At 41.8% G+C, this 23870-nt stretch overlaps 1 protein-coding gene across 4 annotated transcripts in view; it reads left to right on the top strand.

Moving 5' to 3' along the window:
- Positions 1-23870, top strand: part of SUSD6 (sushi domain containing 6) — a 76516-nt gene that overhangs the window by 25622 nt on the left and 27024 nt on the right. For all 4 annotated transcript variants that reach the window (XM_052693104.1, XM_052693103.1, XM_052693102.1 and 1 more), the window contains exons 3-4: positions 5210-5412; positions 9764-9792. In XM_052693104.1, coding sequence (XP_052549064.1) covers positions 5291-5412; positions 9764-9792 — 151 coding nt within the window. In that variant the 5' untranslated portion in view covers positions 5210-5290. The remainder of the gene's footprint in view (positions 1-5209; positions 5413-9763; positions 9793-23870) is intronic.

Genomic DNA, 23870 nt, shown 5'->3' with positions numbered 1-23870 from the left:
ACTTTTAAAGTGTGCAGTGAAAATACGCTTTGCTTTGTTTTCTTTGAAGCATCAGGGCCCCTCACTTTGCTGATTTGTGTTTTAAGCCCTCTACAGAAAATTTCTTCAGAATACACAGATGTCTTGTGGTTCTCAAGAAGATAACTGTGTGAAAACCAACCGAGGATAAGGCAGAAAGGATCTGAGGTGTTGTATTTTCTGTTGCTGCTTAGATGTGCGTGAGTGTCACTTTTTCTGTGATTTTTCTCATCAGCCAGTTAAGAGGATGAGAGTTTAGGGATTTTTCAGTTTGTTTTTGAGGTTTGACCATTCACTGAAGGTGCGCAAAATAAGGATAAGATGTAGTGGAATAGTAGTAGAAACATGAACAGCAGATGAAGGTGAAAGTTAAACCCTCTGAACCAATGCCAAGTTCTACCTGCAGTATGGACATGAGGAAAAACAGTCCTGCTCCATGGCACAGTCTTTGCTGTGTGCATGGCAAGCTATTTCTGAATATTATTCTGCAAGGCAGGAGGCAAAAACTAAGTGGTTAAAGGAAAGATTTCTGATGTGCATGAGGTTAACTCATTTTCCTTTGGCAAGTTTGCAGCATGGTATTTAAAAGTAAGCCAGTAGCATTCCGAGCATACTTAACACTTCCCAAGACACACTGCATAGAATCCAGGTTAAAGACTGTTCTCTAGCAACAGTGACATAGGACATAGGTAGCCTTGACTGTTGCCCCAGGCACCTCGTGCAACCATAGTGCCTCAGACTGTCCTCTGATCCCTTGTCCTCAGTGCACCTGAACTGCCTGAAGCTGCTGCTTTTTCACATTTTGAGCATATGACCTCCCCCAAAGATCACTTTTCCATGGCAATTTAGGAGTGCTGCGAGGATGAAATAGGGAAAAAAACAGAAAATTAGTCATAATCCTAGAAGATGTATGCATACTTGTGATGTGATCTTGTATTGAAGGGTCTGAATTGGCAGCTTCTAAAGGTCTGGAGGAAAAATGGCAGAGGTCCCTAAGCAGCTTAGCTTAGGAAAGCTGCTGCCAAAAGCAAGCGTGTCATCTTGGAAAGGGCTCGTCGTGGGTTGGGAGTGGGAAGTCCGGTGTGTGTGCTATCAGGGAAAGCAGTGCCTACTTCAGGGCATTCACACAGGAGCAAGCTGTTATTATCAGGCCAGCAGCTCCTGGTACTGGGAGCAGGGTGGAGGGTCCTTGGGAAGGCTGCTGGTGCAGGCCTCAGCCTGCGGTACCTGCAGGAGCCAGGGGTGGCTGGAACCAGGAAGCAAGGAGCTCTTTCCTTGTTCAGAGCATTCCCGGAGAGGGCGTGGGCTGTTGACTTTGTGGCCGTGCAGGACAGTTTATATTCTCCAGATTTAAAATGAAAACAAAATGACCTCTATGGCTTGAAGCAGTTAACCAAGAAGAATCTCCTCTCCCCTTCTTACTATATTTAAGGGAACTGCTGACTTTACTAAATATTGTCTTTGAAAACATCTGCTTGGACTTTAATCCTCCTGTAACCCTTTAGCGTAGGCTGCGGCACATGAAACGGGTTTGAAGCGTTCCACTTCCATATCCTCGTGCAAATGTAGGCTTCTGCCTTGCTGCTGGAATCCAGTAATGAAGCCAGTGTGTTCCTTGCTGCTGTGTGTAAACAGGGGAACTGCTTTGATTTACACCAACCCATGAATTGTTAAGCTCTCTCCCTGAGAGTATGTTTCTACTGATAAATGTGTGCACTGTACAATGTGTTGGCACTGCTAGAACAGGGAGAACACTTTATTTTTCTCTTCCTGTTAGCTTCTGTTTTCTCTCTATAGCACACCAAGCTGTGCCCTGAGATAAGGCCTGTCAGTCTAGCAAACTTCAGTTCTTTATGGTGTGTTTATTTATTCATTTTTCATTGGCAGCAGTCAGACCAGATTGTAAGAATTCCTATGGGCTGTGGTTCAGTTGCAGTAGGATGGGGAAATGGGGAAGAGAGAAGGAATATTTTACTAGTGTGAAGCAGGTAATTGAAGATAGTCTTATCTGTGTAAATGTGTGATGCTTCTGTCGGGAAGAAAAGGTTACCCCTGCAGCACTACAGACCCTCAGTGAGCTGTTTGGGTGTTGCCAGTTAAGTTCTGGGGGTGGAGGACTGGAAAGTTGTTATTAAAACTGTTTCCCCATGAGCTGTAGGTATAAGGAATGTGCTAAAACCAACAATCAGCTTTCAGAGAGTTGAATGTCTAAATAACTTCCTAACCAGCAGCTCCCCTCTGGGCAGAAAGGATACCTTCTTATCTAGCCAGAATCTTTCCTCTTCTGATTTTGCCAAGGGAAAGTCAAGCTGGGAACAAGTTTTGTAACTTGGCTGAAGCCTGAGGGGGAGGACTCCTGCAGGCAGTACCTGTGCCCATTGTCTTTTAACAATTCAGAAGGGATTATCATTGCTATCTAAAACAAAATTGTTTTGCTGCCTTTGTCTCTTTCAGTTCTCACATTGAGCAAAATCAGCTTAGTGGGATGTTACTGTAGGCATGGCAGCATCAATTTAGGCATTCCTTGTGGGGCAATCTACCATCTGACAGGCACTAATCCTGGTAATGTGGGACTCAAGCAACTTGGAGCTAAAAGGAGATGGGGAAAACACGCCTGGCTTTTTAGTAGAGGAAAAAGCAGCGTGCTTTAAAACAATCTGTTAGTGAGTCAAGAACTAGCAGTAATTGATTTCCCCAGAATAAATTCTTGATTTAGATATCTATTGTTTATTGTTGAGAGACCAAAATTAGACTGCTAGCTTTCATGTATGATCTTTGGGTGTTGAAAATGCCTCTGAGACAGAGCAGCACACCTCAGGCATCTCTGTGAATGAATTCTGTCATAATTGTGTTGTATTCCCTACTTCTCCTGCCTACTGATGTCATGCATTAAGCCCTGACCCAGGGCAGGGAAGGCTGCCATTGAATTGGCAAGACTTGCAAAGTTTCATGTGCTAATAAGGCTTCATTAAGTTGGATTGGAAAGAGCAGACCTTTCTTGCTGTAATAAGACATCCATTCACTGAAAATTGTGTGCTGCATTGAGCTGTAATTCTGTGTGACTCAGAAGGAAGCACCCAACTGTTGGCCTGCAGTACAGGCCAGATGCTGACATGTTCCAGCTGAATAGGAACTTAAAATCCATGTGAGAGATTTGACTTGCATGGAAGGGGCAGATGTACCGACTAGCTGGCTTGGCTTTCTTCAGAGGAGTGTTTTTCATGCTGTGGTCTAATTGCTGCTGGAGGAAGTTTAGCAGGTAAGTGGCAGCATCCTTAATCCTTTCAGCTTGGTAGGAGGGCTGAACATGGTGAACAAAACATTAGGTCTTCATCAGTAAAACATATTGGAAATGTATTGACTTTGCTACAAGTATAGAGTGGGATAACTTCATTTCTCTTTCTCCCTCTCCAAATTAAGCAGGAAACTGATGGGGCAGGCAGAGTTTATTGTAGCATTATCTCCAGACTTACCACAGGGCATTTTAAATATCATCTTGAAATGCTATTTCAAGCTGGGGATGTGTGCAGACAAATAAGTCCTCTTTGGTAGAAACTAATTCATACGAAAGATCCAAATGCTAAAGATGACCTTTTTGTGAGTTAGATGTGAGTAGAGCAGTGACATGGAACTAGGGAAAAACTCTCCCTCTAGGATCACTAAACTTTTATCATCAAATTCACATATTCCTTCCATTAATGCTATTTCGTGGTGGTTTTTTTTTTTTTCCCTTTCCTAAGTAATTGAAAATGTACATTGTGGCTGTTTGAATTGTGTCCGTGCTGGCATGCTGAATCCCTTTAAGAAGTACTTAAGGAGCTCAAGGTCATACTGCCTTCTTCAGGTTTCATATCTGATCACACAGGATATGAAATGGTGCAACACCTGCCTCTACTCCTCTTAGATTTATTTGGAGTTATCCAGCAGTTTTTGAAACTTGACCTCCCCAGAAAAATCTCCCTTCAGTAGAAATATCCATTTAACTGAAGAAGCTGGATGTTGTGTTGAGGGACATGGTTTAGTGGGAGCTATTGGGAATAGGTGAACGGTTGGACTGGGTGATCTTTTAGGTCTTTTCCAACCTTGGTGATTCTATGATTCTGTGATTCTAAGCTGTGGCTAAGAGGGAGATTCTTTCAAAATTAAATGTTCCCTTGGTCAACTGCAAAGAAAAGATGATTTCTGCAAAATAAATTACATTTTTTTCCCCAGTAGTTTTAGATGTTTGTGTAAGGAACAGCATAGTAGAAGTGTTGAAGTGAATCTCTGTATTTTTTTTTTTTCTTTTAACCAAATATTGACCAGATGTCTTTATACAAGTTTTCTCCTTTCTCTTTCTAAGCTATGAGCACTACACAGATTTTTAGTCTTTTTCAGGGGCTTTGGAGTCATGCATGACATTGTAATTCATCCAGATCCAAAACTGTCAGAAGATCTTGCTGGCTAGCTCAGTGGGACTGTATACTTTAGAGCTTTTTTTCACTAATAACAGGGATTCAGCCTGTGCTGGGGTTCAGCCTGTACTTTCTTGATGTCCCAGCTGCGATTTGTGTTTTCAGTGCAACAGTGTCAGATTGGCTATGGGCTGAACTTGTCAGTCCTCAGGTATGAGCAGTGTCACATCCTGCAATTTTAATTGCTGTGCTATGTACTGTCACATTATACCTGAGGTTTTCAGGCTGTTTTACATTCCTCCTCATGTGTGTTTGCCTGCCTGCTGGCTGGCTGTCAGATTTGCTGTGCCTCTCCAGGTGTCTGAGGAAGCATTTTATTTATCCTAGCTGTCTAGTAGAGTCTGCTGTGTCTTCTGAAAGGTGAGGGGAGTGTAGGAAGGCTGGCTTCCTTGAAACCGCTCTGGAACAAATTCTCCAGATACTGTATCCTCTGTGGTTGTCTTGAAAGGAAGATCTAAAACTCGTTGTAAGCTGGACAATCTTTACACCTGAACTATTGGAGGTCGAGTGAGAAGTTCCGGTCTCTAAAATAATGCAGCTCCTTTCGGTGTTTCCTGTGCACAAAGTTGCCTTTTCTGCTTGGATACCATGAATGCTTTCGTAGTAAGTTTTCTGAATTCCGGAACACGCGGAAGTTTGTTCTAGTCTGTTTCTGAATTTCCCTTCCCATCCCCTTGGATGTCGTAAATGTTTTGTTCCATACTTACTGTTCTTTTGTCTTTGTTTTTTTTTTCTAGATAGAGGTGCTCCTAATCAGCCAGATCTTTTGGGATTTTTTTTTTTTTTTTTTTTTTAAAAGAAACCTTGGTGGGTAAAAGATGTGCCATGGAATGGTAGCACCAAAGAGCAACACTGGATCATCTCTTGCCTTGACTAGCCATGGGCTGTTTCTTCTGCTAGTTATCTTTGGTAACTTTATTTTGGAAGTACAGGCCACAGGAGGTAAGTGAAATCTTTGCTTGCATGTACTGCAGAGGGGGAGAGATGTCTAAGTTTGAAAATGGCCTTATGAATTTGTGGGGAAGCTGGAGGTGGTTGATGCATTTGCATACATATTTCAGTACTGGCAGGAAAAATTCCACCATAGCTTGTCAAGCAAAGGGCAGTATCTGAACTGAACCAGTCTTGCATACCTTTACACTATCATCTTGATTACCCCAGCTTTTTTTTCTGCTTCTATTTTCATCTCTTTACTGCAGCTGGGGATGCCAGGACTGTCTTAAGAGGAAGCACGGACTGTTTTTTGGTTAAGTGATATTCTCATGTAGGCACTATTATTTATATGCCCTGTAGCAAATGCTCATGTGAATTAGTTTTGGAAGCACAGGCTGACTTCTGCTCTTTGCACACCTGATGAGCCTGTACACTGTTTGCTTGTGTGGCACCTTCTGGCACTTGAGCACTCACAAAGTGTATTCCTTTGTTAGATCTCTTCTGCGTCTTGGTTTTTTCCCCATTCCCCATGCTTGCTTTTTGATGTCTGGTGACCAACTGTGGTAAATAATGTAAATAGCAGTGGAATGGAATGACACATTAAAAAGTCAAGTAACAGTCAGAAATGAGTGTAAGAAGAAAACTTATTGGTCACAAGGTGAAATGAATCATGAAATGTTTGTTTTCTTACACAGTATACCCTGAAACGTGATCTCTTCTTACAGACCTGATGTAATTTTCTTGTCAGTAGAGAGATGATTGATCATAAGTGGTGTGGGATGAAGTTTGTATGTGTGCCTTAGGTGCAAGATCTTGCACAGAACGCTGGAGGAACTTATTCTCAAAAAGTCAAATAGATTTGACTTCCACAACTGCAGATAATAGCTTGCTTTTGAAAACAAAACATCAGTTCTTAACAATAGTTCTAAAAAGTTCTGTTTATTTGAGATATCATGGCACCTGAAAATGTCTGGTGACCAATATTTCTGGGCATCAGAGAAGCTTGGTTTGGCCTCTGTGGTAGAGCAGAATAAAAGCTCATTGCCAGATGCACTCAATGGAGAGTAGCTTCTGTAGAAAAGTCTGGAGGAGGAATTGATCTTCTAATATTTCTGACTCCTCTAGTTAGAAGGGAGAGGCTGCTGAAATGAGAGATCCCAGACTTCTTTGTCTTTCTACTGGCCTGGCTTTGGCTGTGTAGGTAAAAAGGGATGTGTGGGGGCATTGCAAATGTAACTGACTGGCAAGAACAAGTAGTGTGTGAAAGGGACAAAGTTTTTTTTGTCCTTGTTTTTTTCCAGCTGTTCTTGATAATACCCCGGCCTTGCTTCAGATATAGGCCTGCGAGATATTCCCTGCAGCCTGAGGCTGGGACACAATCCCAGTTACGTACTGCAACACTCTGTAGTTGCTCTGTAATCAGTATGCAAATTCCTTGCGCTGCATGGGGCTGCTGAATGGGGAAGACAACTGCAATCCTGGCAAGCATTTTCAGTATCGTTTTTTATATATCTCATGTCATATGGAAAAAGCGCTGGTGAAGCATGTCATAAGACCCTAGAATGGTTCTGCATCATTTCCCTTTCTCTGTTCGTTTTGATTCAGGACCTGAAACCTGTTGTGGTAAACTGATCAAGGCAGATCATCAGCTAAATAGGATTAGAGTGGCAAGACATGAAGCATTTCCTTCAGCAGAAGTGAGAAAGTGAGAGCGTGTGAAGAGAAACCCAGGATCATAGCAGAGGGCAAGGCACAAAGGGGGGAAATCCTGGGGGGGAGGGGGTAGAATGGGCTTCCATCCATAAACTCTGAGGCTGGGAGGGATGGGGGTGCATGGCAGCCTGTTGTGGGCCCAGGGAGCTGCACCTGCAGCAGTGCTCTGACTATGAGTAACATTAATCAGTCAGCCAGCCGAGGAGCAGGGACCCAGATGGAGAGACAAAGAGCACTGAAAAAACGCTTGGAAAATCATCTTTCCCTCATCTTTGTCCCCAGCCACCCCCCTGTCCTCACTTTATTAGTTTACATAGCAAAAACATTCAAAGCAACCAGAACAAAGCGATGTTAACACGAAGCAAGAGATTACATTAAATCTCCTGGTGGTAATGCTTATCTTGAATACAGGGCCAATGTGACACGTTCACAATTGCTACAAAAGATGAAGAATGTTCTCATAAAAAGACAGACAAGCATGGAGACAATGGACTGGCTCAGCTCTGAGTGACAAAGTGGAGCTTGTTATTCGTACATTTAAAACCATATAATGCATATTGTACTGCGATGGTTTTACTGTTTGGAAATGTTACTGCTTGTCTTTCAGGAGGTTAGATACATATTTGTGTTCTGAGCAGGAAGGTGTTCACTTTTACATGTGATGAATACAGAGGGCAGACTGATTTCCAGTCAGTGAGCTTCTGGTCTCTGTTCTGCTGATAATTTGATTTTATTTATGCATGGATTTTTAGCAAAAGTCATCAGCAATTTGTCTCAAGCAATCTGTCCAAGTATCCCAGAGTGCTGTGAGATGAATGTGATAAGTTGCTTAGTCACAGAGCCTACTGCAGAGTTTGGGGGAGCTGATTCCTTCTCACAGCAAGCTGGTCAGAACCGTAAAAATAACCGCTGCACGTGTTGTAACACAAAACAAATGCAGCATTCGGTGATGGGCAAACAACGGAACTATGCCAGAAGTGGAGGATTTAGGAAGGCTTCAGTGCTCTTCAGAAATTCTTTTTCAGCTTGATCACTGTTGTGCCTTTTTCCCATCTTGCAAGTTCTCCAAGATTAATTGAGGGAAATGATGAAAAAATTAGCAGAATGGAAAGGCTCTCTTCCAAGAAAAGCCTTGGAAAGCAAGGCTCTGAAATGCAGCTTAATTCTTGTTCCATCTCTTCTGTTTTCTTTGAGGGTTCTTCTGGGATTTAGCTAAGTGCTTAGGTGCTTAGTAGGTAGAGACAGGGAAATGTTGGAAGTATTGGAGAGGAGGAATAACAGCTGCTTGGGCTGCTTTGTTAAAATGTAATGCTTCTGTGTGCTTTCTTTGTTGTCCTGGTTCTTTCTTCCTGCTTCCTCTCCCTGGCCTTTGTAGGTTATTCCTGAGCTCTCAAAGGCCTTGTATGTAATCACATTTGTAGCAGCCCTCCTATTTGACCAGACTGTTTCTGAAAGGATAACAGCGGATCAGAATGAATCACTCATAAAATTTTAACTTGTAGTCTCTAAAATATTCTGAAAGCTTCCTATCATCTGTGTTCTCAGCGTTGTAACTTCTCTTAGATTCTTAGCTGGCTCTCTCAAAATGTAGGTTGGGCTTTTCATTACTGATAAGAGCATCACCTATCTTGAGAAATGCAACTGAAGGTGTTACTATGAGTATTAACACCCTGAATTAAACAAATAGCAATACACATAAATGAGGGAGTTTAAATATTAACCTTTAAAAATTAATAATGCAGACTTGGCAAATGTAAGTCTACTTAATTTTAAACACAGCCTGATTTTTGTTGACTGATCACATGTAAAATGCTATGAAGCTATCCCTTTAATTTTTAGGATTCCATTAAAATGATAAATTGAGCTTGAATAAACTGAAACGACTTCATTTCTGTGTATTGTCTCTGATGCAAACGCAGGCAATCTGCTGCATGCTGCTCTAAGGTCTTTTCAATGCCAAGGTTATTCTGTACAGAAGCTCTTGGATACCACTGGTGTTTGTTTGTGTTGCATAGAACAGCTTGTAAAAGCATACTTCAGCCATTGAGCAGATTCAGACTTGTTCCTATTCCTTGGGAATCTGTATGAAGCAGAGGGTTCCTTTGTTTCTAATTATGTGGTTGAAAGGAAGAAGTTTAATACTGCTGGGGATGAATTCAGTGGGCATGAAAACAAGGACAGTAGTACTGGATAGCTAGATAGAAATGTGGGGTGGTGTTGTGCATGAACATAGGACCTGAGTTCTGATCTGCGTGCTTCCTATAATGCAGGTTTGAATAAATTGTTGTCAGCTCATAGTGAGGAAAGGATGCAGTTTTCAGTGAGAGTCCTTCTTCCATTCCCTTCGTAGAGCTTCATGAAAGTAGAGTGGCACAGAAGAGCATGGTGAGGAGCTGTAGAGCAGTGGTGAGGCTGCCAAGAGATAGATGCAGGTGGGCCCAGAACCAGTCTAGTTAAGGAACACTCTGTTCTTACACTCTTACACTGATCTCTGGGTAGTGCTTTTTAAGCAGCTGACTTGAAGGCAGTAACAGGAATCTCAGGTAGTCACATAGCTTGTTGAATTTTAAACAGCTTGAATGGTTAAGGAATGAATTAAAGCAAGCATAATAATAATCTTTTTTTTTTTTTTTTTGTCTTCTAGGTTTGCTCAGCAAATCCAAAGGACCTACATGTAAGTAAACTCTTATTCCCTGCTGTGCTATTAGAAATGAGTGAGATGTTTTACTGATTAACTTAAGTGGTTATACAAGCTAAGATTTACGTTTTTACTCATGTGCTGTGATGCATCTCTGCCCTGTTTCTGCTTTTTATCCCTTATATTTGAGAGAGATGGTTGCCTTTGGTTTGAGGGAGATCAACTTCATATGTTCCACTGTGCTTGAAGGCACCTCAATGTGTCTTTATAGTATTTAGTTTTAAATGACTCAAAACCATGTAGAGTGAATATTCACTGAAACAAAAAGAGAAAGTTATGCTAGTTGTGAGAGTTTTGAAAGGGAGAGGATTGGAAGGATGGAGAGGGCAAGCTGAGGTGAAAAACCCTTTTGTTTCCTTTAATCAAGAAAAGTGAATATCTCATCGCAGAATGTGATTCTGGATACATTGTATTGAATACTCAGCTTTTCATTTCCTGTGCTCGGAAAAAGTCTGAAGCTTTTCCTGTATGTGTTACAGAGGTATGTAATTTTAGGAGGAAGTGGGAAGCATACTTGGCTGTCTTGATTAGTTCTAAATATATTTTTAAAAAAATGTGTAGGTATTTGTTGAAGTCCAAAATGTGATCATCCTAATTTGAGTCTTCCAATTTTCTTCAAGAAAAGGGAAGACAGGAACAAAGTCTGGGAATGGATTCATAATTAAGTATTTGAAGGTGAGGAAGGGTAATCATACAGCCTACCAAATTTTGATCTTCAGATGGAGGGAGGAGGAGAGCAGATGGAATGCTCTGTGAATCCTGAATTTTTAATCGGTCTGAATTTTACTCTTGGCAAGACTGATATAACAGAAGCCTAGTGTGAATGTGCCATCAGTTCTTGGCCATGGTTTCTAGCAGGAAAACAAGCTAATTTAGGAAATAGCTCAAGAACTGCCTGGTCCAGCTAATTCGGTTTCTTGGGCTATTGTGAAAAAGGTGGAAACTGATAGGAGCTTCGTTCTTCAAAAGAAAATACTTGCAACTTTAGTCCAGATGTTGGAGTCCCCTGATGTCTGGTGCCTGCTACAGTAAAGATACGGGTGGTTTGTCTTCTAATGCAGCTGCCTCCTGTCAGTCTTCCTTCTTTCTGTACTTGAGCCTATCTTTTGGGAAGAGTTTGATTTTGTTTCTAGTCTCATGGAAATGGCCTGACAGCAGGACAGAAAAGTTTGCTTGTGATTAATTACTTTGTGCCATTTGACATTTCTTTTGTTATTTCTATGCCTACCTACAGTGGTAGTGAAAGCATATTTTTTTTCCAGATATGTTGAATGCTTTTCCCTACTTGTTGGTGTTACTCCCTTTCATCTGTAGGATTTGTTCTTGCCATTGCTTTTCCAGGCCCTTATATTTATAACTGTAGCAGCACAAGCAGTTACCACCTCCTGTTTTTGTTGCCACCTATTACTACCCTGCTGCATGAATGACAGAACAAAAAGTAAATTTACTCTGAAACTGTAGCAAACTTCAACCTGGACTGTTACTGCAGTTGCTGCTGAAATAGCTGGTGCGCAGTATACAAATCTGTGATGTCCATGGCGTACTTAACATGGGTGATGAGGCGAATACAAGTAGAATCATAGGATTCTAGAAGGTTGGAAAGACCTCCAAGATTATCCAGTCCAACCATCCACCTATTGCCAGTATTTGCCACTAAATCATGTCCCTCAGTACAGCGTCTGAATGCTTCTTGAATGTCTCCAGGGATGGTGACTCCACCACCTCCCTGGGCAGCCTATGCCAGCACCTGATCAGTCTGAGAAGAAATTTTTTCCTGACGTCAAACCTGAATCTTCCCTGAGACAACTTGAGGACATTCCCCTCTCGTTCTACTGTTGTTATGTGGGAGAAGAAGCCAACACTCATCTTGCCACACTTCCTTTCAGGTTGTTGGAGAGAGCAATAAAGTGTCACTTAAGCCTGTTCTCTCGACTGAACAATCCCTCAGCTGTTCCTCGTAAGACCTGTGCTCCAGACCCCACACCAGCTTCATTGTCTTTCTCTGGACACACTCCAGGGTCTCAATGTCTTTCTTGTAGTGAGACAAGAACAGAACACCGCACTCAAAGTGTAACTTCACCAGTGCTGAGTACAGAGGGATGATCACCTCCCTGCTCCTGCTGGCAGTACTATTTCTTATACAAGCTGGGATGCCATTGGCCTTTTTGGTCACCTGGGCACACTGCTGGCTCATGTTTAGCCAAGTGTTGACCAACATGCTGTGGTCCATTTCTTCCATAAAGTCTTCCAGCCACTCTGCCCCAAACCTGTAGTGTTGCCTGGGGTTATGGCCAAAGTGCAGAACTTGACACGTGATCTTGTTGAACTTCACCTCATTGACCTCAGTCAAGTGATGCAGCCTGTCCAGACCCATCTGTAGGACCTTCCTACCTACAGGCAGGTTGGTATCATCTGCAGACTTACTAACGGTGCACTTAATCCCCTGGTACTAGGGCAACATGAGTAGCTATAGGGAGTCTTCAGCTTTTGTAGCTGCATTTGCCCAGGCCCTGTGTTAAACCAAGCAATCTGTGCCTTGTTGGGGATTACTAAGAAACTGCAGGTAACAAGCTGCTGAGAGTCGAGAATGAGGATAGGATGCTGAAAGGCACTTACTTGAACAGCAAGCTCAAACGTGTTTGTACTGTCATTAGAGCAATTGGAACCTGGTGACTGGACTGTGACTTTGTCTCAAGAATTTGTACATGCTTATCTGTGTGTTGATCTGCATCTAAAAAAGCATTTTCCTTTTAAAGAAGAAAGTCTGTGGAGAGTGTTTCTCTTCCTCTGCAAGTAGGAATTTCCCTGAGGTGAGTCTCTGCTTTTGCGGAGTGTTGTGTTGAACTGGCAAATGGCTTCCAGATGAAAAATCTTCCAAGGGATTTGAGAAACTACCTTAGATGTAGGACTGTTCAGATGAGTTGTGTGACGTGCCAGGTAGATTGGGCTAGAGGGGTTTGTTCCTTAAACTACTAAAGAATAAAATGAGCATTCTGTCCCAGTCTGGTATGGATCTTCTTATGAAGAAAGGAGGAGCAGAGCTTTGGGAGTTCCTGTGCTGAAGAGGCTGTGAGGATGCTTGTCTGCCTTGGCCTGACAATAACGTTTTTAAATCCTGTGTGCTCAGTGTTCACTGTCTAGCCAGTCAGCGTATTTCAGAGGGGAATATCTTTCTCCTCTTGAAGAGCAGAAAGCCATGCTGCTGCTGCTTTCTGAAATGTGTTTTTGTTCTTAGCCAGTGAAAGGAGAATAATGTCTGATTTGAAAAATACTGTCTAGAGAGAAGTATATATCTGATGGAGGCTTTCTTGAATTCTCAGCCCAAGGTCAAAGAAGGAACACAAATAGGCCTGATACGTACACAGAGTTGTAACTAGAAAGCCAGAAGCTGCTGCTTATAAGCTTGGAGGAATGCTTTCCATGTCCTGAGAAAAGGACTTGCGTGGTATATAGAAAGTTTTATGTCCGATGCATCATTAGAAAGAGTAAAACTGTTTTGTGATCTTACCAGTGTTCTGTTTAGATGACTGTGTAGTCTGGGAAATATCAGCTGTTGAGATAGTAAGCTAAGTTTTGCTGCTTTAGGTAGTGCTTTCCTTATTCTAGTTATCTGGAGAAAGGCTCTGAGCATAGGAATAGGACTACAAACAGATTGAGATTTGTAGGAAGGTGACAGAATAGGCTGAAGGTGAATGAAGGAGAAGATCCTCAGAAGAGGGAGAGAGTCAGGGGAGTTCAGGAAAGCAGTAAGGTGAAGGTTTCCTCAAGTGGAGTTGTGAAAAGTTCCTGCTGGTTTAAAAAGCCAATTAGTGGCTTGGTGATTAAGTAGTGTAAGTCCTGGAAGAAGGTAGTGTTTTAATTTTAGCTATGCAAGCTGATTAGAATGGTTCAGAATAGCATGGCCTTGAGAGAGAGGACTCTGGTAGAAATGTATGCACGTGTTTATTTTTTTTTAATTGTTAGGCAAATGTCTTAATGCAAGGATATGCCTTTACAACGTCAAGCTTTTGAGTCTTTTCTATATGCGACAGCACTGACTAATGAGACTGGCAGAGCTTAAGAACTCAAGCTTACAAAATGCATGTGCCCTCCAGGGGCTGGAGCTTTGGGGAAGCTTTCCTCAAGGCAGGAGCGGAGCAGGATGAAGATGATGCTGAAGTGCTGGCTGGCTGCCCATGGGTGCTCTGACATTACAGCTGGGGGATCTGGTGGAGATAGAAACTGAAGGACGGTAGAGCAGCTATGTGTGAAATAGAAGACAAAGAGGAATTTCAAATGGGAGTTGCTGCCATGTTTGGAGAAATTAGTCTTTAACTTTCTGAGAAAATTCTGCTTTTCTTGGTTTGTTGTCAGTTTTATGGATAAAACCAGCCTTGCTCTTCTCCTTTGCATGCTACGGTTGTATGCTGTACCCACTGGAGAGGTATCCTTAGTATAAACAAATTAAACCTATTAAAGCTGCTAGATGCTGGATCTTTGTCAAGACTAAGTATCGCTCCTGCTGGTGGTGATGTTTTCCATGTGGGGCCTGTGTGGCATTCAGTATGGTATGAAGTTAGATCAGAGTAGGTAATGTGACCTCTGGTGCTGCCAGTTCATTCTGGATCACCTGCTGCAGAGATTTTTTGGAAAGTAATTGTTGTGTCGTGCCAAAGATGTTCATTTATCCTTGGCTAAGAGGAAAGTGTGCTTTTAATGTTTCCTCTGGCCTGTTCCACTCTTATCATCAGAGTGGCTGTACTTGAAACTCAAAGTAACTGGGGATGTGACTGCTGTGTAGCTTGCTTCCAGTAGTTCAAGTTCCCACTCCATTTACTTCTTGAAAAGACTGGTACTGTCAGAGTTGTGCTGCAGTGCAACTCGTGCTTCAGCACATCTTTGTTTCTCTTTAGCACAAGCAAAGGACTATATCCTTAATGTTTTGTGTTTGTTTTAAAGATGGTGACATTTCTACTCTGTTGTTGGCTTTGATTTCCCTAGCAAAAGTAACCTTGGAATACTCCTCTAGAACAACCTACACGTTTCATTGTAAGTGCTTCTTGGACATAATTGACTTAAGTCATAAGATACAAACTGTAAAGGTTTTATTATCTGCAGCTGATGAGGGGTGTTGTAGTGAGGTTCAATCTCTGCCCACAGTCAAGATGAGCAAAAGCTTAACTATTTTACCACATACCTCTGGCCACCTGCCACTTGTCTGAGTCGGGTTAGGAGTATTTCATGGTTGGCTACATCAAGTACTGCAGGGCAATTTGAAAGGATGAAAATGGATGTCTGTTCTGCATCCTCTGACAGCAGGCAAGCATCTATCACTAAGTCTGTTTCCATTCCCTGAACTCTTAACTTAATTAGCAGCTTTAAATGGAGGAAATGGTCTTCCTGTCATTGGTCTTCTGTCATTGTTTGGTTAGTTAGCACCAAGGGAGAGTACCAGGAGAACTGAGGCTTTTGTGTTTTTCATTTAAAGATGATTTGGGTTTGGTAGCAGGATTTCAAAGCTGCTTTACAGTTCATATAGCCTGCATAGATTAAACCAAATGCATCCTCACAGAGGGGTCCATCACCTTTCTTCCTGTGGCAGTAGAGACTAAGTTGTACGAATTTTTTTATTTTTATTTTTTGCAAATCCTGCAATATTTAGAATGGAAACATTATAAAAGTTTTTATTCTCTAGTCATTCCCTGAGTAGTACCGGAGTCAGTGAAATACACTGAACACATGAAATACATTGAAAACAATGCTGAAAAACTCTCCAGTAACATTTATCCTTTGTAACATATCATGTGGTATAGAATCAAACCTGTAGTGCCCAGTCTGGTCTCTGGTCTTCTTACAGCAAGCATTTCCAGTTGGTTCTTCAGGAAAATTGACATCTCTCTGTCCCTTTGGAGTAGCTTTCAGTGTAGGTGGGATTCTTCTCAGAGTTTGGAGAACAGATCAATTTCTTGATTAGTTTCTTTTAGCCACGCATGCTTTTCTATGGTTGTAGCTGTTGCTGAGCCTAAGGACCAGCTGTAATGATTCTTACTTTCATGCAGTTGTTAAGCAGTAGTAAAGGAGAGGTTGGAAATCTTTAGGTTTGCCTTTTTTTTTTTTTTTTTTCCAAGCCTTCCCAAGGCTATCTTTGGGCTCCTACAGGCTTTGAGAGCACAATGCCCTGGCGCACTGCTGCTGTGCCCCAGACCCTCACCCCATGTGCATGAATTCATTGTGTTGATCTTTCCACCCCTGCTTGTCGGCGGGGTTGGACAGCAGCTGCATCTCCTGTCAAGCATGATTCCGGGCAGGGGGCTTTGGGCAGGAGAGCTATGAAAGGCCCAGTTTAAATCATCTGTGTAAGGGCACAGCGGAGGCTCTGTCACCCAGGCCTCACCGCTTGTCTTCTGGTGCTATGGTTGTAATGACATTAGCATTTCAAAAAGGGGATTACCACAGCCCCCAGCTTCTTAGGAGAGGGTATTCTGGCTGATAACTGAAAAGCTGCTTTGTGGCCATCTCCGTTTTTTTCCCTGTGTCTGGGTTCTGAAGGATTGGTGAAGGTGGCTGTACCGTGTTAAAAGTGGATTGCTGCTGTTGCGAGGAAGCTGGTTATTTATTGGCCTAAATGTGAATTGTTAGATACGAGGCTCTTGTTGTTGATAGCCTTCTTTCTTACTAATTCAGAGCGACTGAGAACTTAGTAGTGGAACAGTTGAAACAAAGAGTCTATTGGGATTGCAGCGGTATGCTAGGGAAGCATCCTTAAATTATGCTTGCAGGAATAATTTAAGGTAGTTACATTAGCCTGTCTCATATATTTTGACCAGTGGAAACAGGCAGCACCTGCATCCTATTCATTGTCTGCCTTCTAGGCCTCCTGGGGTACTAAAAATGCATTCTGTGCATAGCCTGCAGGTTTCAGGGCAATTCCTTGGGGGAATTGGGGGGACTGAATTTCATGTATTTGTTGTTTAAAACTAAAAAATTCCCTTAGAGAAAATTACTTCCTGACCCTTTTATTCAATATTCAACTGATCTTAGCTTTTTGCTAAGTTTACGTTCCCCTTTCTGATGTTGTTTGTTATTTGCAGTTCACATTAAGGCCTTGTGTACACTGGGCTCTATTGGAATATCATTGTGGTCACTGTGTCCTCCCCAGTTCCACTAGATATAGAAATGAAGAGACCAGGGAAATTAGCCTCCTGGTCCCTGGGACAAGAGAACAAAGGGAATTTGTCTTCATGGCACACTAAGGAGAGAGGCAAGAGTACTTTGTACAACCTCTTGACCATGTATGGACCCTAAAATTAGTAGCTGACTCCCAGCGTCCAGGAGTGGAGCCCCTTGGCTTGATGATGTGGCAGTGTGGTTGGAGGGCACTTGGCTGTAAATGCAGATAGTTGCCTGGAGCCTTGTCCTTAGCAGTGTGTTTTACTGCTGAACAGCCAGACAAAGGTATGTTGTAAGTAGATAGACATGATTATATACATAGTTTGAAGTGTCCACGGGCATAGTCTTTGCTTGTACCCATAAGGACTTTTCTTACTGTGTTTGCACTGGGCTTAATTCAATAAGTGATTCTCCAAAGCAATGCTGACTTGAATCAGGGCTGCCCATTGCTCTGAAGGGAGCTGCACTATTAGGGCCAACCACAGACTGGGCCTTCTGTGATGTATTGTGGCTGATGCTCCTGGACAAACAGCTCCAAACAGTGGAGGAACTGCTCAGCTCTTCTTGAATGAGACAAAAGGCTTGGGCTGTCCTTCAGTGCATCAAGGAGAAGTAAAAGTACAGTTTCCTTTGCAAACAGTACACAGTACTTACTGTGCTGAGGAGGGGAGGCATTTAATTTCTCTGTGTGAAAACAGGAACTATGGAAGGCCTTCCGGGAGCGTGGTGCCTGCTGACACGGTGTGTATGCATGCACTTAGTGAGCATATTTTTAACTCTACCAATCTCCAGGTCTTTAAAAATCTACTTATTTCTGTAGAGCACAGATCTATCCATAAGCTTAAACAAGGCTGGAGTGACTTGAATCCTAGATGCTCAGCTGAATTGCACCGAGTGAAGATGAAGATTTTGAGTGTCCTGTGGCTCATGTGAGCTGGGCAGAAAGCACAGAATGGCAGAGATGCAAATTGCTACTGTAACGTCATGCTGTCCTCTTCTTTTTCTGTTTCTGCAAGTGTGCCAGCAGACTGCTGTGCAAATTTGGCTGTTCTCTCATTGTGGAGTTGCTCAGTGAAAAACTTTGCAACCAATTCTGAAGCATATTTTTGAATCTACTCTTGGCTGCCCTGTATCTTTATGTGCCTGTTTGGGGCATATATGAGTTTGTCTGTTCTCTTTTCTGAACACCTTTTTCTGATAGTGATAGTAAAAATGAACAAATGTTCAGTGTAATGGTGGGAGCAGGTTGGAGAAAAAATAAAACTACAAATTTAAATGCTGTGAACTAAAAACATAGGAAGAAAGAAGGAAACAACTAACAGTCTGGTTTCTGAGGGTCTGTTCAAATTGCAGGTTTCTAGAGCAGATGAGAAAACCCTCACCAATTTCAGAACAGTTGCTTTAAGGGTGGAAGAGAAAGATAACCAGCACTTACTCATTCTACTTTTTGCTGCCTTACAATATTCAGTAGGATGAGAGCATTTAAAAATATGGACTAAGAAAAGTGTGTGTGGGGTTGGGGGAACATGAAGCAGAAAGTAGTTCTATTTTCCCTTGCTCCCCGTTTGGATTAATGAACTGAACGACTTGGAAGTAGCTAGTAGTGAACCTGTGGTTTTCTCAAATGTACTTTTAACAAGACTGTGAATTTTAAAGGAAGAGGCAATTCAGTCAAAATAATTAAAGATGTAAGAACTTAACTGCTATATCCCACATTACTAGTGCTCTGTGTCCATAGATGTTGAGAGAACTGAATTGCTATGCTTCCAGTGTACCAGGAGGAGAGAACCCAGGACAAGAAGATGCAATTCTAAATGCAGTGAACCGACTGAGATACTGACTTTCAAATAAAACCTTATAACAAAGTTGTACTTTCCTGTTCCTGTCAGCATAAAACAGGAATATGGAGACAAAATGGCTAAACGGACTACTATGATTCATTGTCACCAGCAGTAAGAGTTCCTGAACTGGGGGAAAAAGGAATGGAGCAGAATGGCAGAACAAAAATCTTTGCACACTAAAACTTCGTCAGAAATTCCTTCTTGATAGGTTAGTTTAGTTTCCACTACATTTTGTACTTGTTTATTAATTGAAACTCTTTCTAATAAATTGATATGGCAGCTAAGTTTAAAAAAAGAAAAAACAGCAATGCATCTCCTTTAAATTAGGGAAGCTAGCTGGTGGGATGGCTACGATGTCATTCATAATCAAATGAATATTAGCAGTGAGACAAGATCTTTGGAAGTCAGCTGGGAGAGGAGATCTCAGGGCATAGAAGCACTGCTGAAAGTTTTGCCCAGTGTTACCTAACAATCTGAAGGTGGGAGTTGGTATCTTTCTGCTTAAATTTACAGGCAAAACAATACTGAAAACGACTTATATATATAATTCCTGTAAAGACTGAATAATATGAAGCAGCCAGAGGTGTGAAGATAAAATCAAATGGAATTCAGTTTGGTGAAAGCATGGGACTGGTTTTTCTCTTAAATTATTCTTACCAACTGTACTGACTGGAAAGGAAATCCTTGGAAAAATTGATGGAGGTGTAACAGTTCAGAGTGTTTGAAATGTCAATTTGCCAAACGCATTGGAGTTGTAGAAAAGTTTACATCTGCACTGAAATTGTGGAAGTGCTGTATCGTAATAAATAGCAAGATGAGAAAGAAAAGTTTCTCAGAATGCTGTCTAGACCTGGGACACTTCACATTCCACTTGAAATGGGTGCCCTTGAGGGGTTATACTTCCTTTCTGTCATGCAGCTAGCATGCTTTGAATTCTGAAAGACCTCCTTGTTAAGACTGCCAGTTCAGAAGATGCCAATCAAATACATGCCTGGTACTGAAGAGAATAGCTTAACCAGCTACTGGATGAACTGGGATGACAGAAGCATCTTTTTTTTCTGCTAGAATTGCAGCTATTCGTATTCATGGCTCAAGCAGTTCTGATAGTGTGTGTTCTCATCATGGAACTGGGGGAGTGGAGACGTGAAGCTCTCTTACATTGCTAGTCAACTTTTGATAGAGATGATTACTATTGTCTGGGAGTAGATGCCCACTGGGGAAAAATGGAGGGGTGGGGAGGGGGAGAGAAAGGAGTGGGAGGGGGAGGGAAGGATGGCTTTATCCTGCCTTTTTGAAACAACTCAAATGATGGGCCGCTGCCACAATGGGTTGTTTAGGGATTGGGTTTGTGCCTTCTTCCAAATGCTGCCTCAGTGTACTTATTAATCAGGTGACCTTTGAAGAAAGTTGGCTTCAGTTCTCATCATGCATTTCCAGCTAAATGGGCATCATTTATTGAAATATAATATGCTGTATAAAGCATATTTATGTTTATAAAGTTTATGCAGTAATGGCAAGACAATTTCCTTGATTTTTTTTTTTCCTTTTTTTCTTACTGGTCACCTTTTTGCTGAAACTCAGAAAGGGATTTGAAGGGAATGTGACATATTTTGATCAGTCTCATTGGATGCTAACTGAATGAGGATGTTCCATGGCTGAAACCATTGCAGATGCTTGATGTCCTAGATGCAACTCTTGTAAATTCTCGTGGTCTAGAATTAAATGGGGAGGTTGGTGGCCCTGTATGTGGCAGGGGGGTTGGAGGTTCATGATCCTTGAGGTCCCTTCTAACCCTGGTCATTCTGTGATTCTATAAAAACACGCTCTCGGTAGGCTGCTACAGCTCTGGAATTCTGCAATATAATTGTCTGTGCAGGTATTTGCCACTTAATATTACTTCTAGGCATGAACTTCAGTATGCTAGCTTGTGATTGCTCAAGAGTATTTCCAGGTTATGTTCCCATTGCCACAAACCTTGTTAATGAAATTTGTTTAATCCTTTTTGCTGTGGAGTGCCAGTTCCCTAATATGTACTAATTTTGCAGCTGTGCTCACATGGCCTCCCCTCAGAACAGTGCATTATGGAAAATTGCATTTCTGGGAGCTTTTTGCAGGGTCTGGTCTAGAAATCCATTGCTAGTAACTATACTAGACTGAGATTAGACGTTTCCAAACTGTGGTCTTCAGAATGCATAATAATAGTATGCCATAGTTCTGCCTGCCACATGATAATAGCTTCTTACTTTCAAACTTCTTTAATTATGTTAACATAAAATTTTAAATGTGTTTTTGCTTTTCAACGCAAGCAATTCCTGCAACTATGGTTTGTGCCCTGAAATACAATGTACGGTTATGACCCACTCCCCACCATTCTGATGTGTCTTACAGGCGACTTTCATTGTTGATGAAGAGTTTAATAGGAACAGTGAAGGATAATTCCAAAAACCACAGGTATTGAGAGGAAGTATGGCAGTTGGGTAGCTCACTCTTCCCTGTGGTGTTGCTGCAGAACGGACGTCAGGCCTGGCAGAGTTTTTGCAGGGAAATGTGTGGTCAGTGCTTTTCTGCAGTAGAGGAGTAGATACTGCAGCTTGGTTTCTGTTTACACAGTGAGCTAAAGAGTAAATGTCAACTGTTTGTCTCTTCCACCCCGAGAATAAGAGTGACAGTGACAGCTTTGATGTGCTATAACTAGGTTGCAGTGATTTGCATTTATGGCTTTATTTTCTAATGCTAGGGGGGGCAAAGATACAAAAGTAGATCATGGTGTTTAACATGAGACAGATGCTTCCACCTGCCTCATTAATGGTAAGAATTTCTGCCTTTCTGTGTGGAGAGAAAATAAAAAGTCCACTGTCATAATCTAGGTGACCTTTCTTAGTGCTTGGAAGGCCTTTGTATGCTACATCCTCAGGCTTGATATCAAGAAAAAGAGGGTGGGGAAGAACAATGGGTTTGTTTTTTGAGGAACAGATGGATTTGTTTTTCTGCCAATTCTGGTAATAGCTTAAATGTGGACTGCCTTTCTGAGAAGAGTAAGAAGTGTTTTCATCTAGGAGATGTGTTGGGGAAAAGGGTAGGAAAAGGAAAGAGCTCATTTGATGAAACCACGTTCTGCTTTCTAGATCAGTTATGTGGAAGAACAGGAACTGTTCCCCTCTTTATCTTAACCTCTTGTGGCCCAGATGATGGGACCATGGTAAGATGCTGTAGAGCTCTGTAGAAAAGAGATGAAGTTACGATTTGAAATCTTTGTTTATCTGAGATTAGACAGGGGTTTCTTACCCTCTATGGTAATAGCTGAGACTGAGTTGCTTCTGGAGGATGTCATATGTGTGTTAACTCCCCTGGTTTTCCAGACATTAAATCCTGCTTCTACTTGAAAAACCACCTTTACATCTGGTAGAAATTGGCACATTATAATGTGTTCAACTGCAAAATGGTCTTTTACACGATTGCAGCATCATTTTAAGAGCTGAGAGCTATTTTAAGGTTTGTCAATGGGTCCATTTCTTGGCAGCACTAGGTCTTGAACTTGTGTTTTAGGAACAGTACCTTTGAAATCCTTCTGGAAAAAGGCCTCTTGTACTTAGTCTCTAATGTAATATGCTCTTGTGAGGTTTTGAAAGGCTCTTTCATGTTTGCACAGCTGGAATGTGATGTTAGCCTGAGGATGTGTTGTCTAACTCCAGCTGAATACTCTAACCAGTGAACGGTGGCTGGGGAGGAGTGGGCACAGAGGGAACTGAGTTTGGCTGTTCAGTAGTTCATTGATATCCTGGTGAAAGACACAAATTATTACAAGAGGAAATCCAGTTGAAAAGTCGATGCTGTAACATTCCTCCCTTCTTTCCCAAACTTGAACTGCCTTCTGTTGATTGTAAGCTGTGTCCTTATAGTATTGTCCTGTGCTCTCTGTTTTAATGGCCAGAATATAGCTGGCTGAAGTGGAGGAAGCTGGGAGAAAGGAAAATGGCCAGAGGTCTGAAAGAAAGAGCAATAGAATTTCTATACTCCTCTTGCCTTTGCAGCTCTATGCTACCTGCTAGTCTTGACTCTGCAGCACCTCTTGTCTTACTAATGTGTTATCTGTTGCTATTTCCCAACCCTCTCTCCAAAAGACTTCAAATCCCAATATGGAGAAGACAGGAAACAGATGAACAAAACCAGGAAGAGTGTGTAATAATGTCTACCTTTTAATAGCGGAACAGTTTCGTTATATTTACTGTTGGTCTGTAGGCCTACTAGGTATGGGTGTTAAAGACATCATGTGTTCATGGCAAATTTGACCAAAGTGATGAAGTCTGGGTTTGGAGGTCTCTCGTTCCTGTTTACATTGTGACCTCTGGAACACTTATTCTTCCTGTTTAAATGCATATACTGTTCTCTGAAATTCTGAGTTGGTATGAAAGAGAAGAGTTACAGAATGGTGATTGATGACATCCAATAAATTGACTATTGTTTTTTTTTTTTTTTCTCCTGTGGAGTTCTGTTTTACTGTCTGGACACTAATCTATCAGCATCAAAACAACTTCCTTTCCTGCAGCTTTTCCCACTAGATCTCAAAAGTTAGACATCCGTATCGCCTATGCAAATGTTCTCAAGGAATCTGCACATGGCAGCTAGGAGTGTTCCCAAGAGTGTGTCTCCAGAGAACCAGCATTTCTGCTATTTTTAGTGTCTTTTATTTGAGTCTTGCAGTTCCTTTCTGTGAGAAACTTCACAGAGTGGCAAGAGGTTGAACCATACAGTTAAGTGGATTCAAAGCTGCATGAGAAGCTCTTGTTCCACTACTGAGAAACCTGTAAGCGCTCAATGGGTGTTTTTTTCACCAAACCTTCTGGTAGACTAAGACCTCTAGAACAGCTGAAGAGACAGCATAGTGCAGCTTGTCATAGAAATACTACACCCCTACAAGTGGTATAGGGGCACTGATTGTGTGTGTAGCACTTGTATATACTATTTCTTGGGATTTTCTGCCACTGGTCTACTAATAGACTCTTTCTGGTCCTAAAGCTTGGTTTATAGACTCCACCAGACTATAATCTAGAGGGAGAAAATTGA

The sequence above is a fragment of the Tympanuchus pallidicinctus genome, unplaced genomic scaffold (assembly GCF_026119805.1).
Source record: "Tympanuchus pallidicinctus isolate F22 unplaced genomic scaffold, pur_lepc_1.0 scaffold3, whole genome shotgun sequence".
Taxonomy (NCBI): domain Eukaryota; kingdom Metazoa; phylum Chordata; class Aves; order Galliformes; family Phasianidae; genus Tympanuchus; species Tympanuchus pallidicinctus.
The sequence above is the reverse complement of the archived record's forward strand: the minus strand, read 5'-3'. Positions and strand labels throughout refer to the sequence as shown.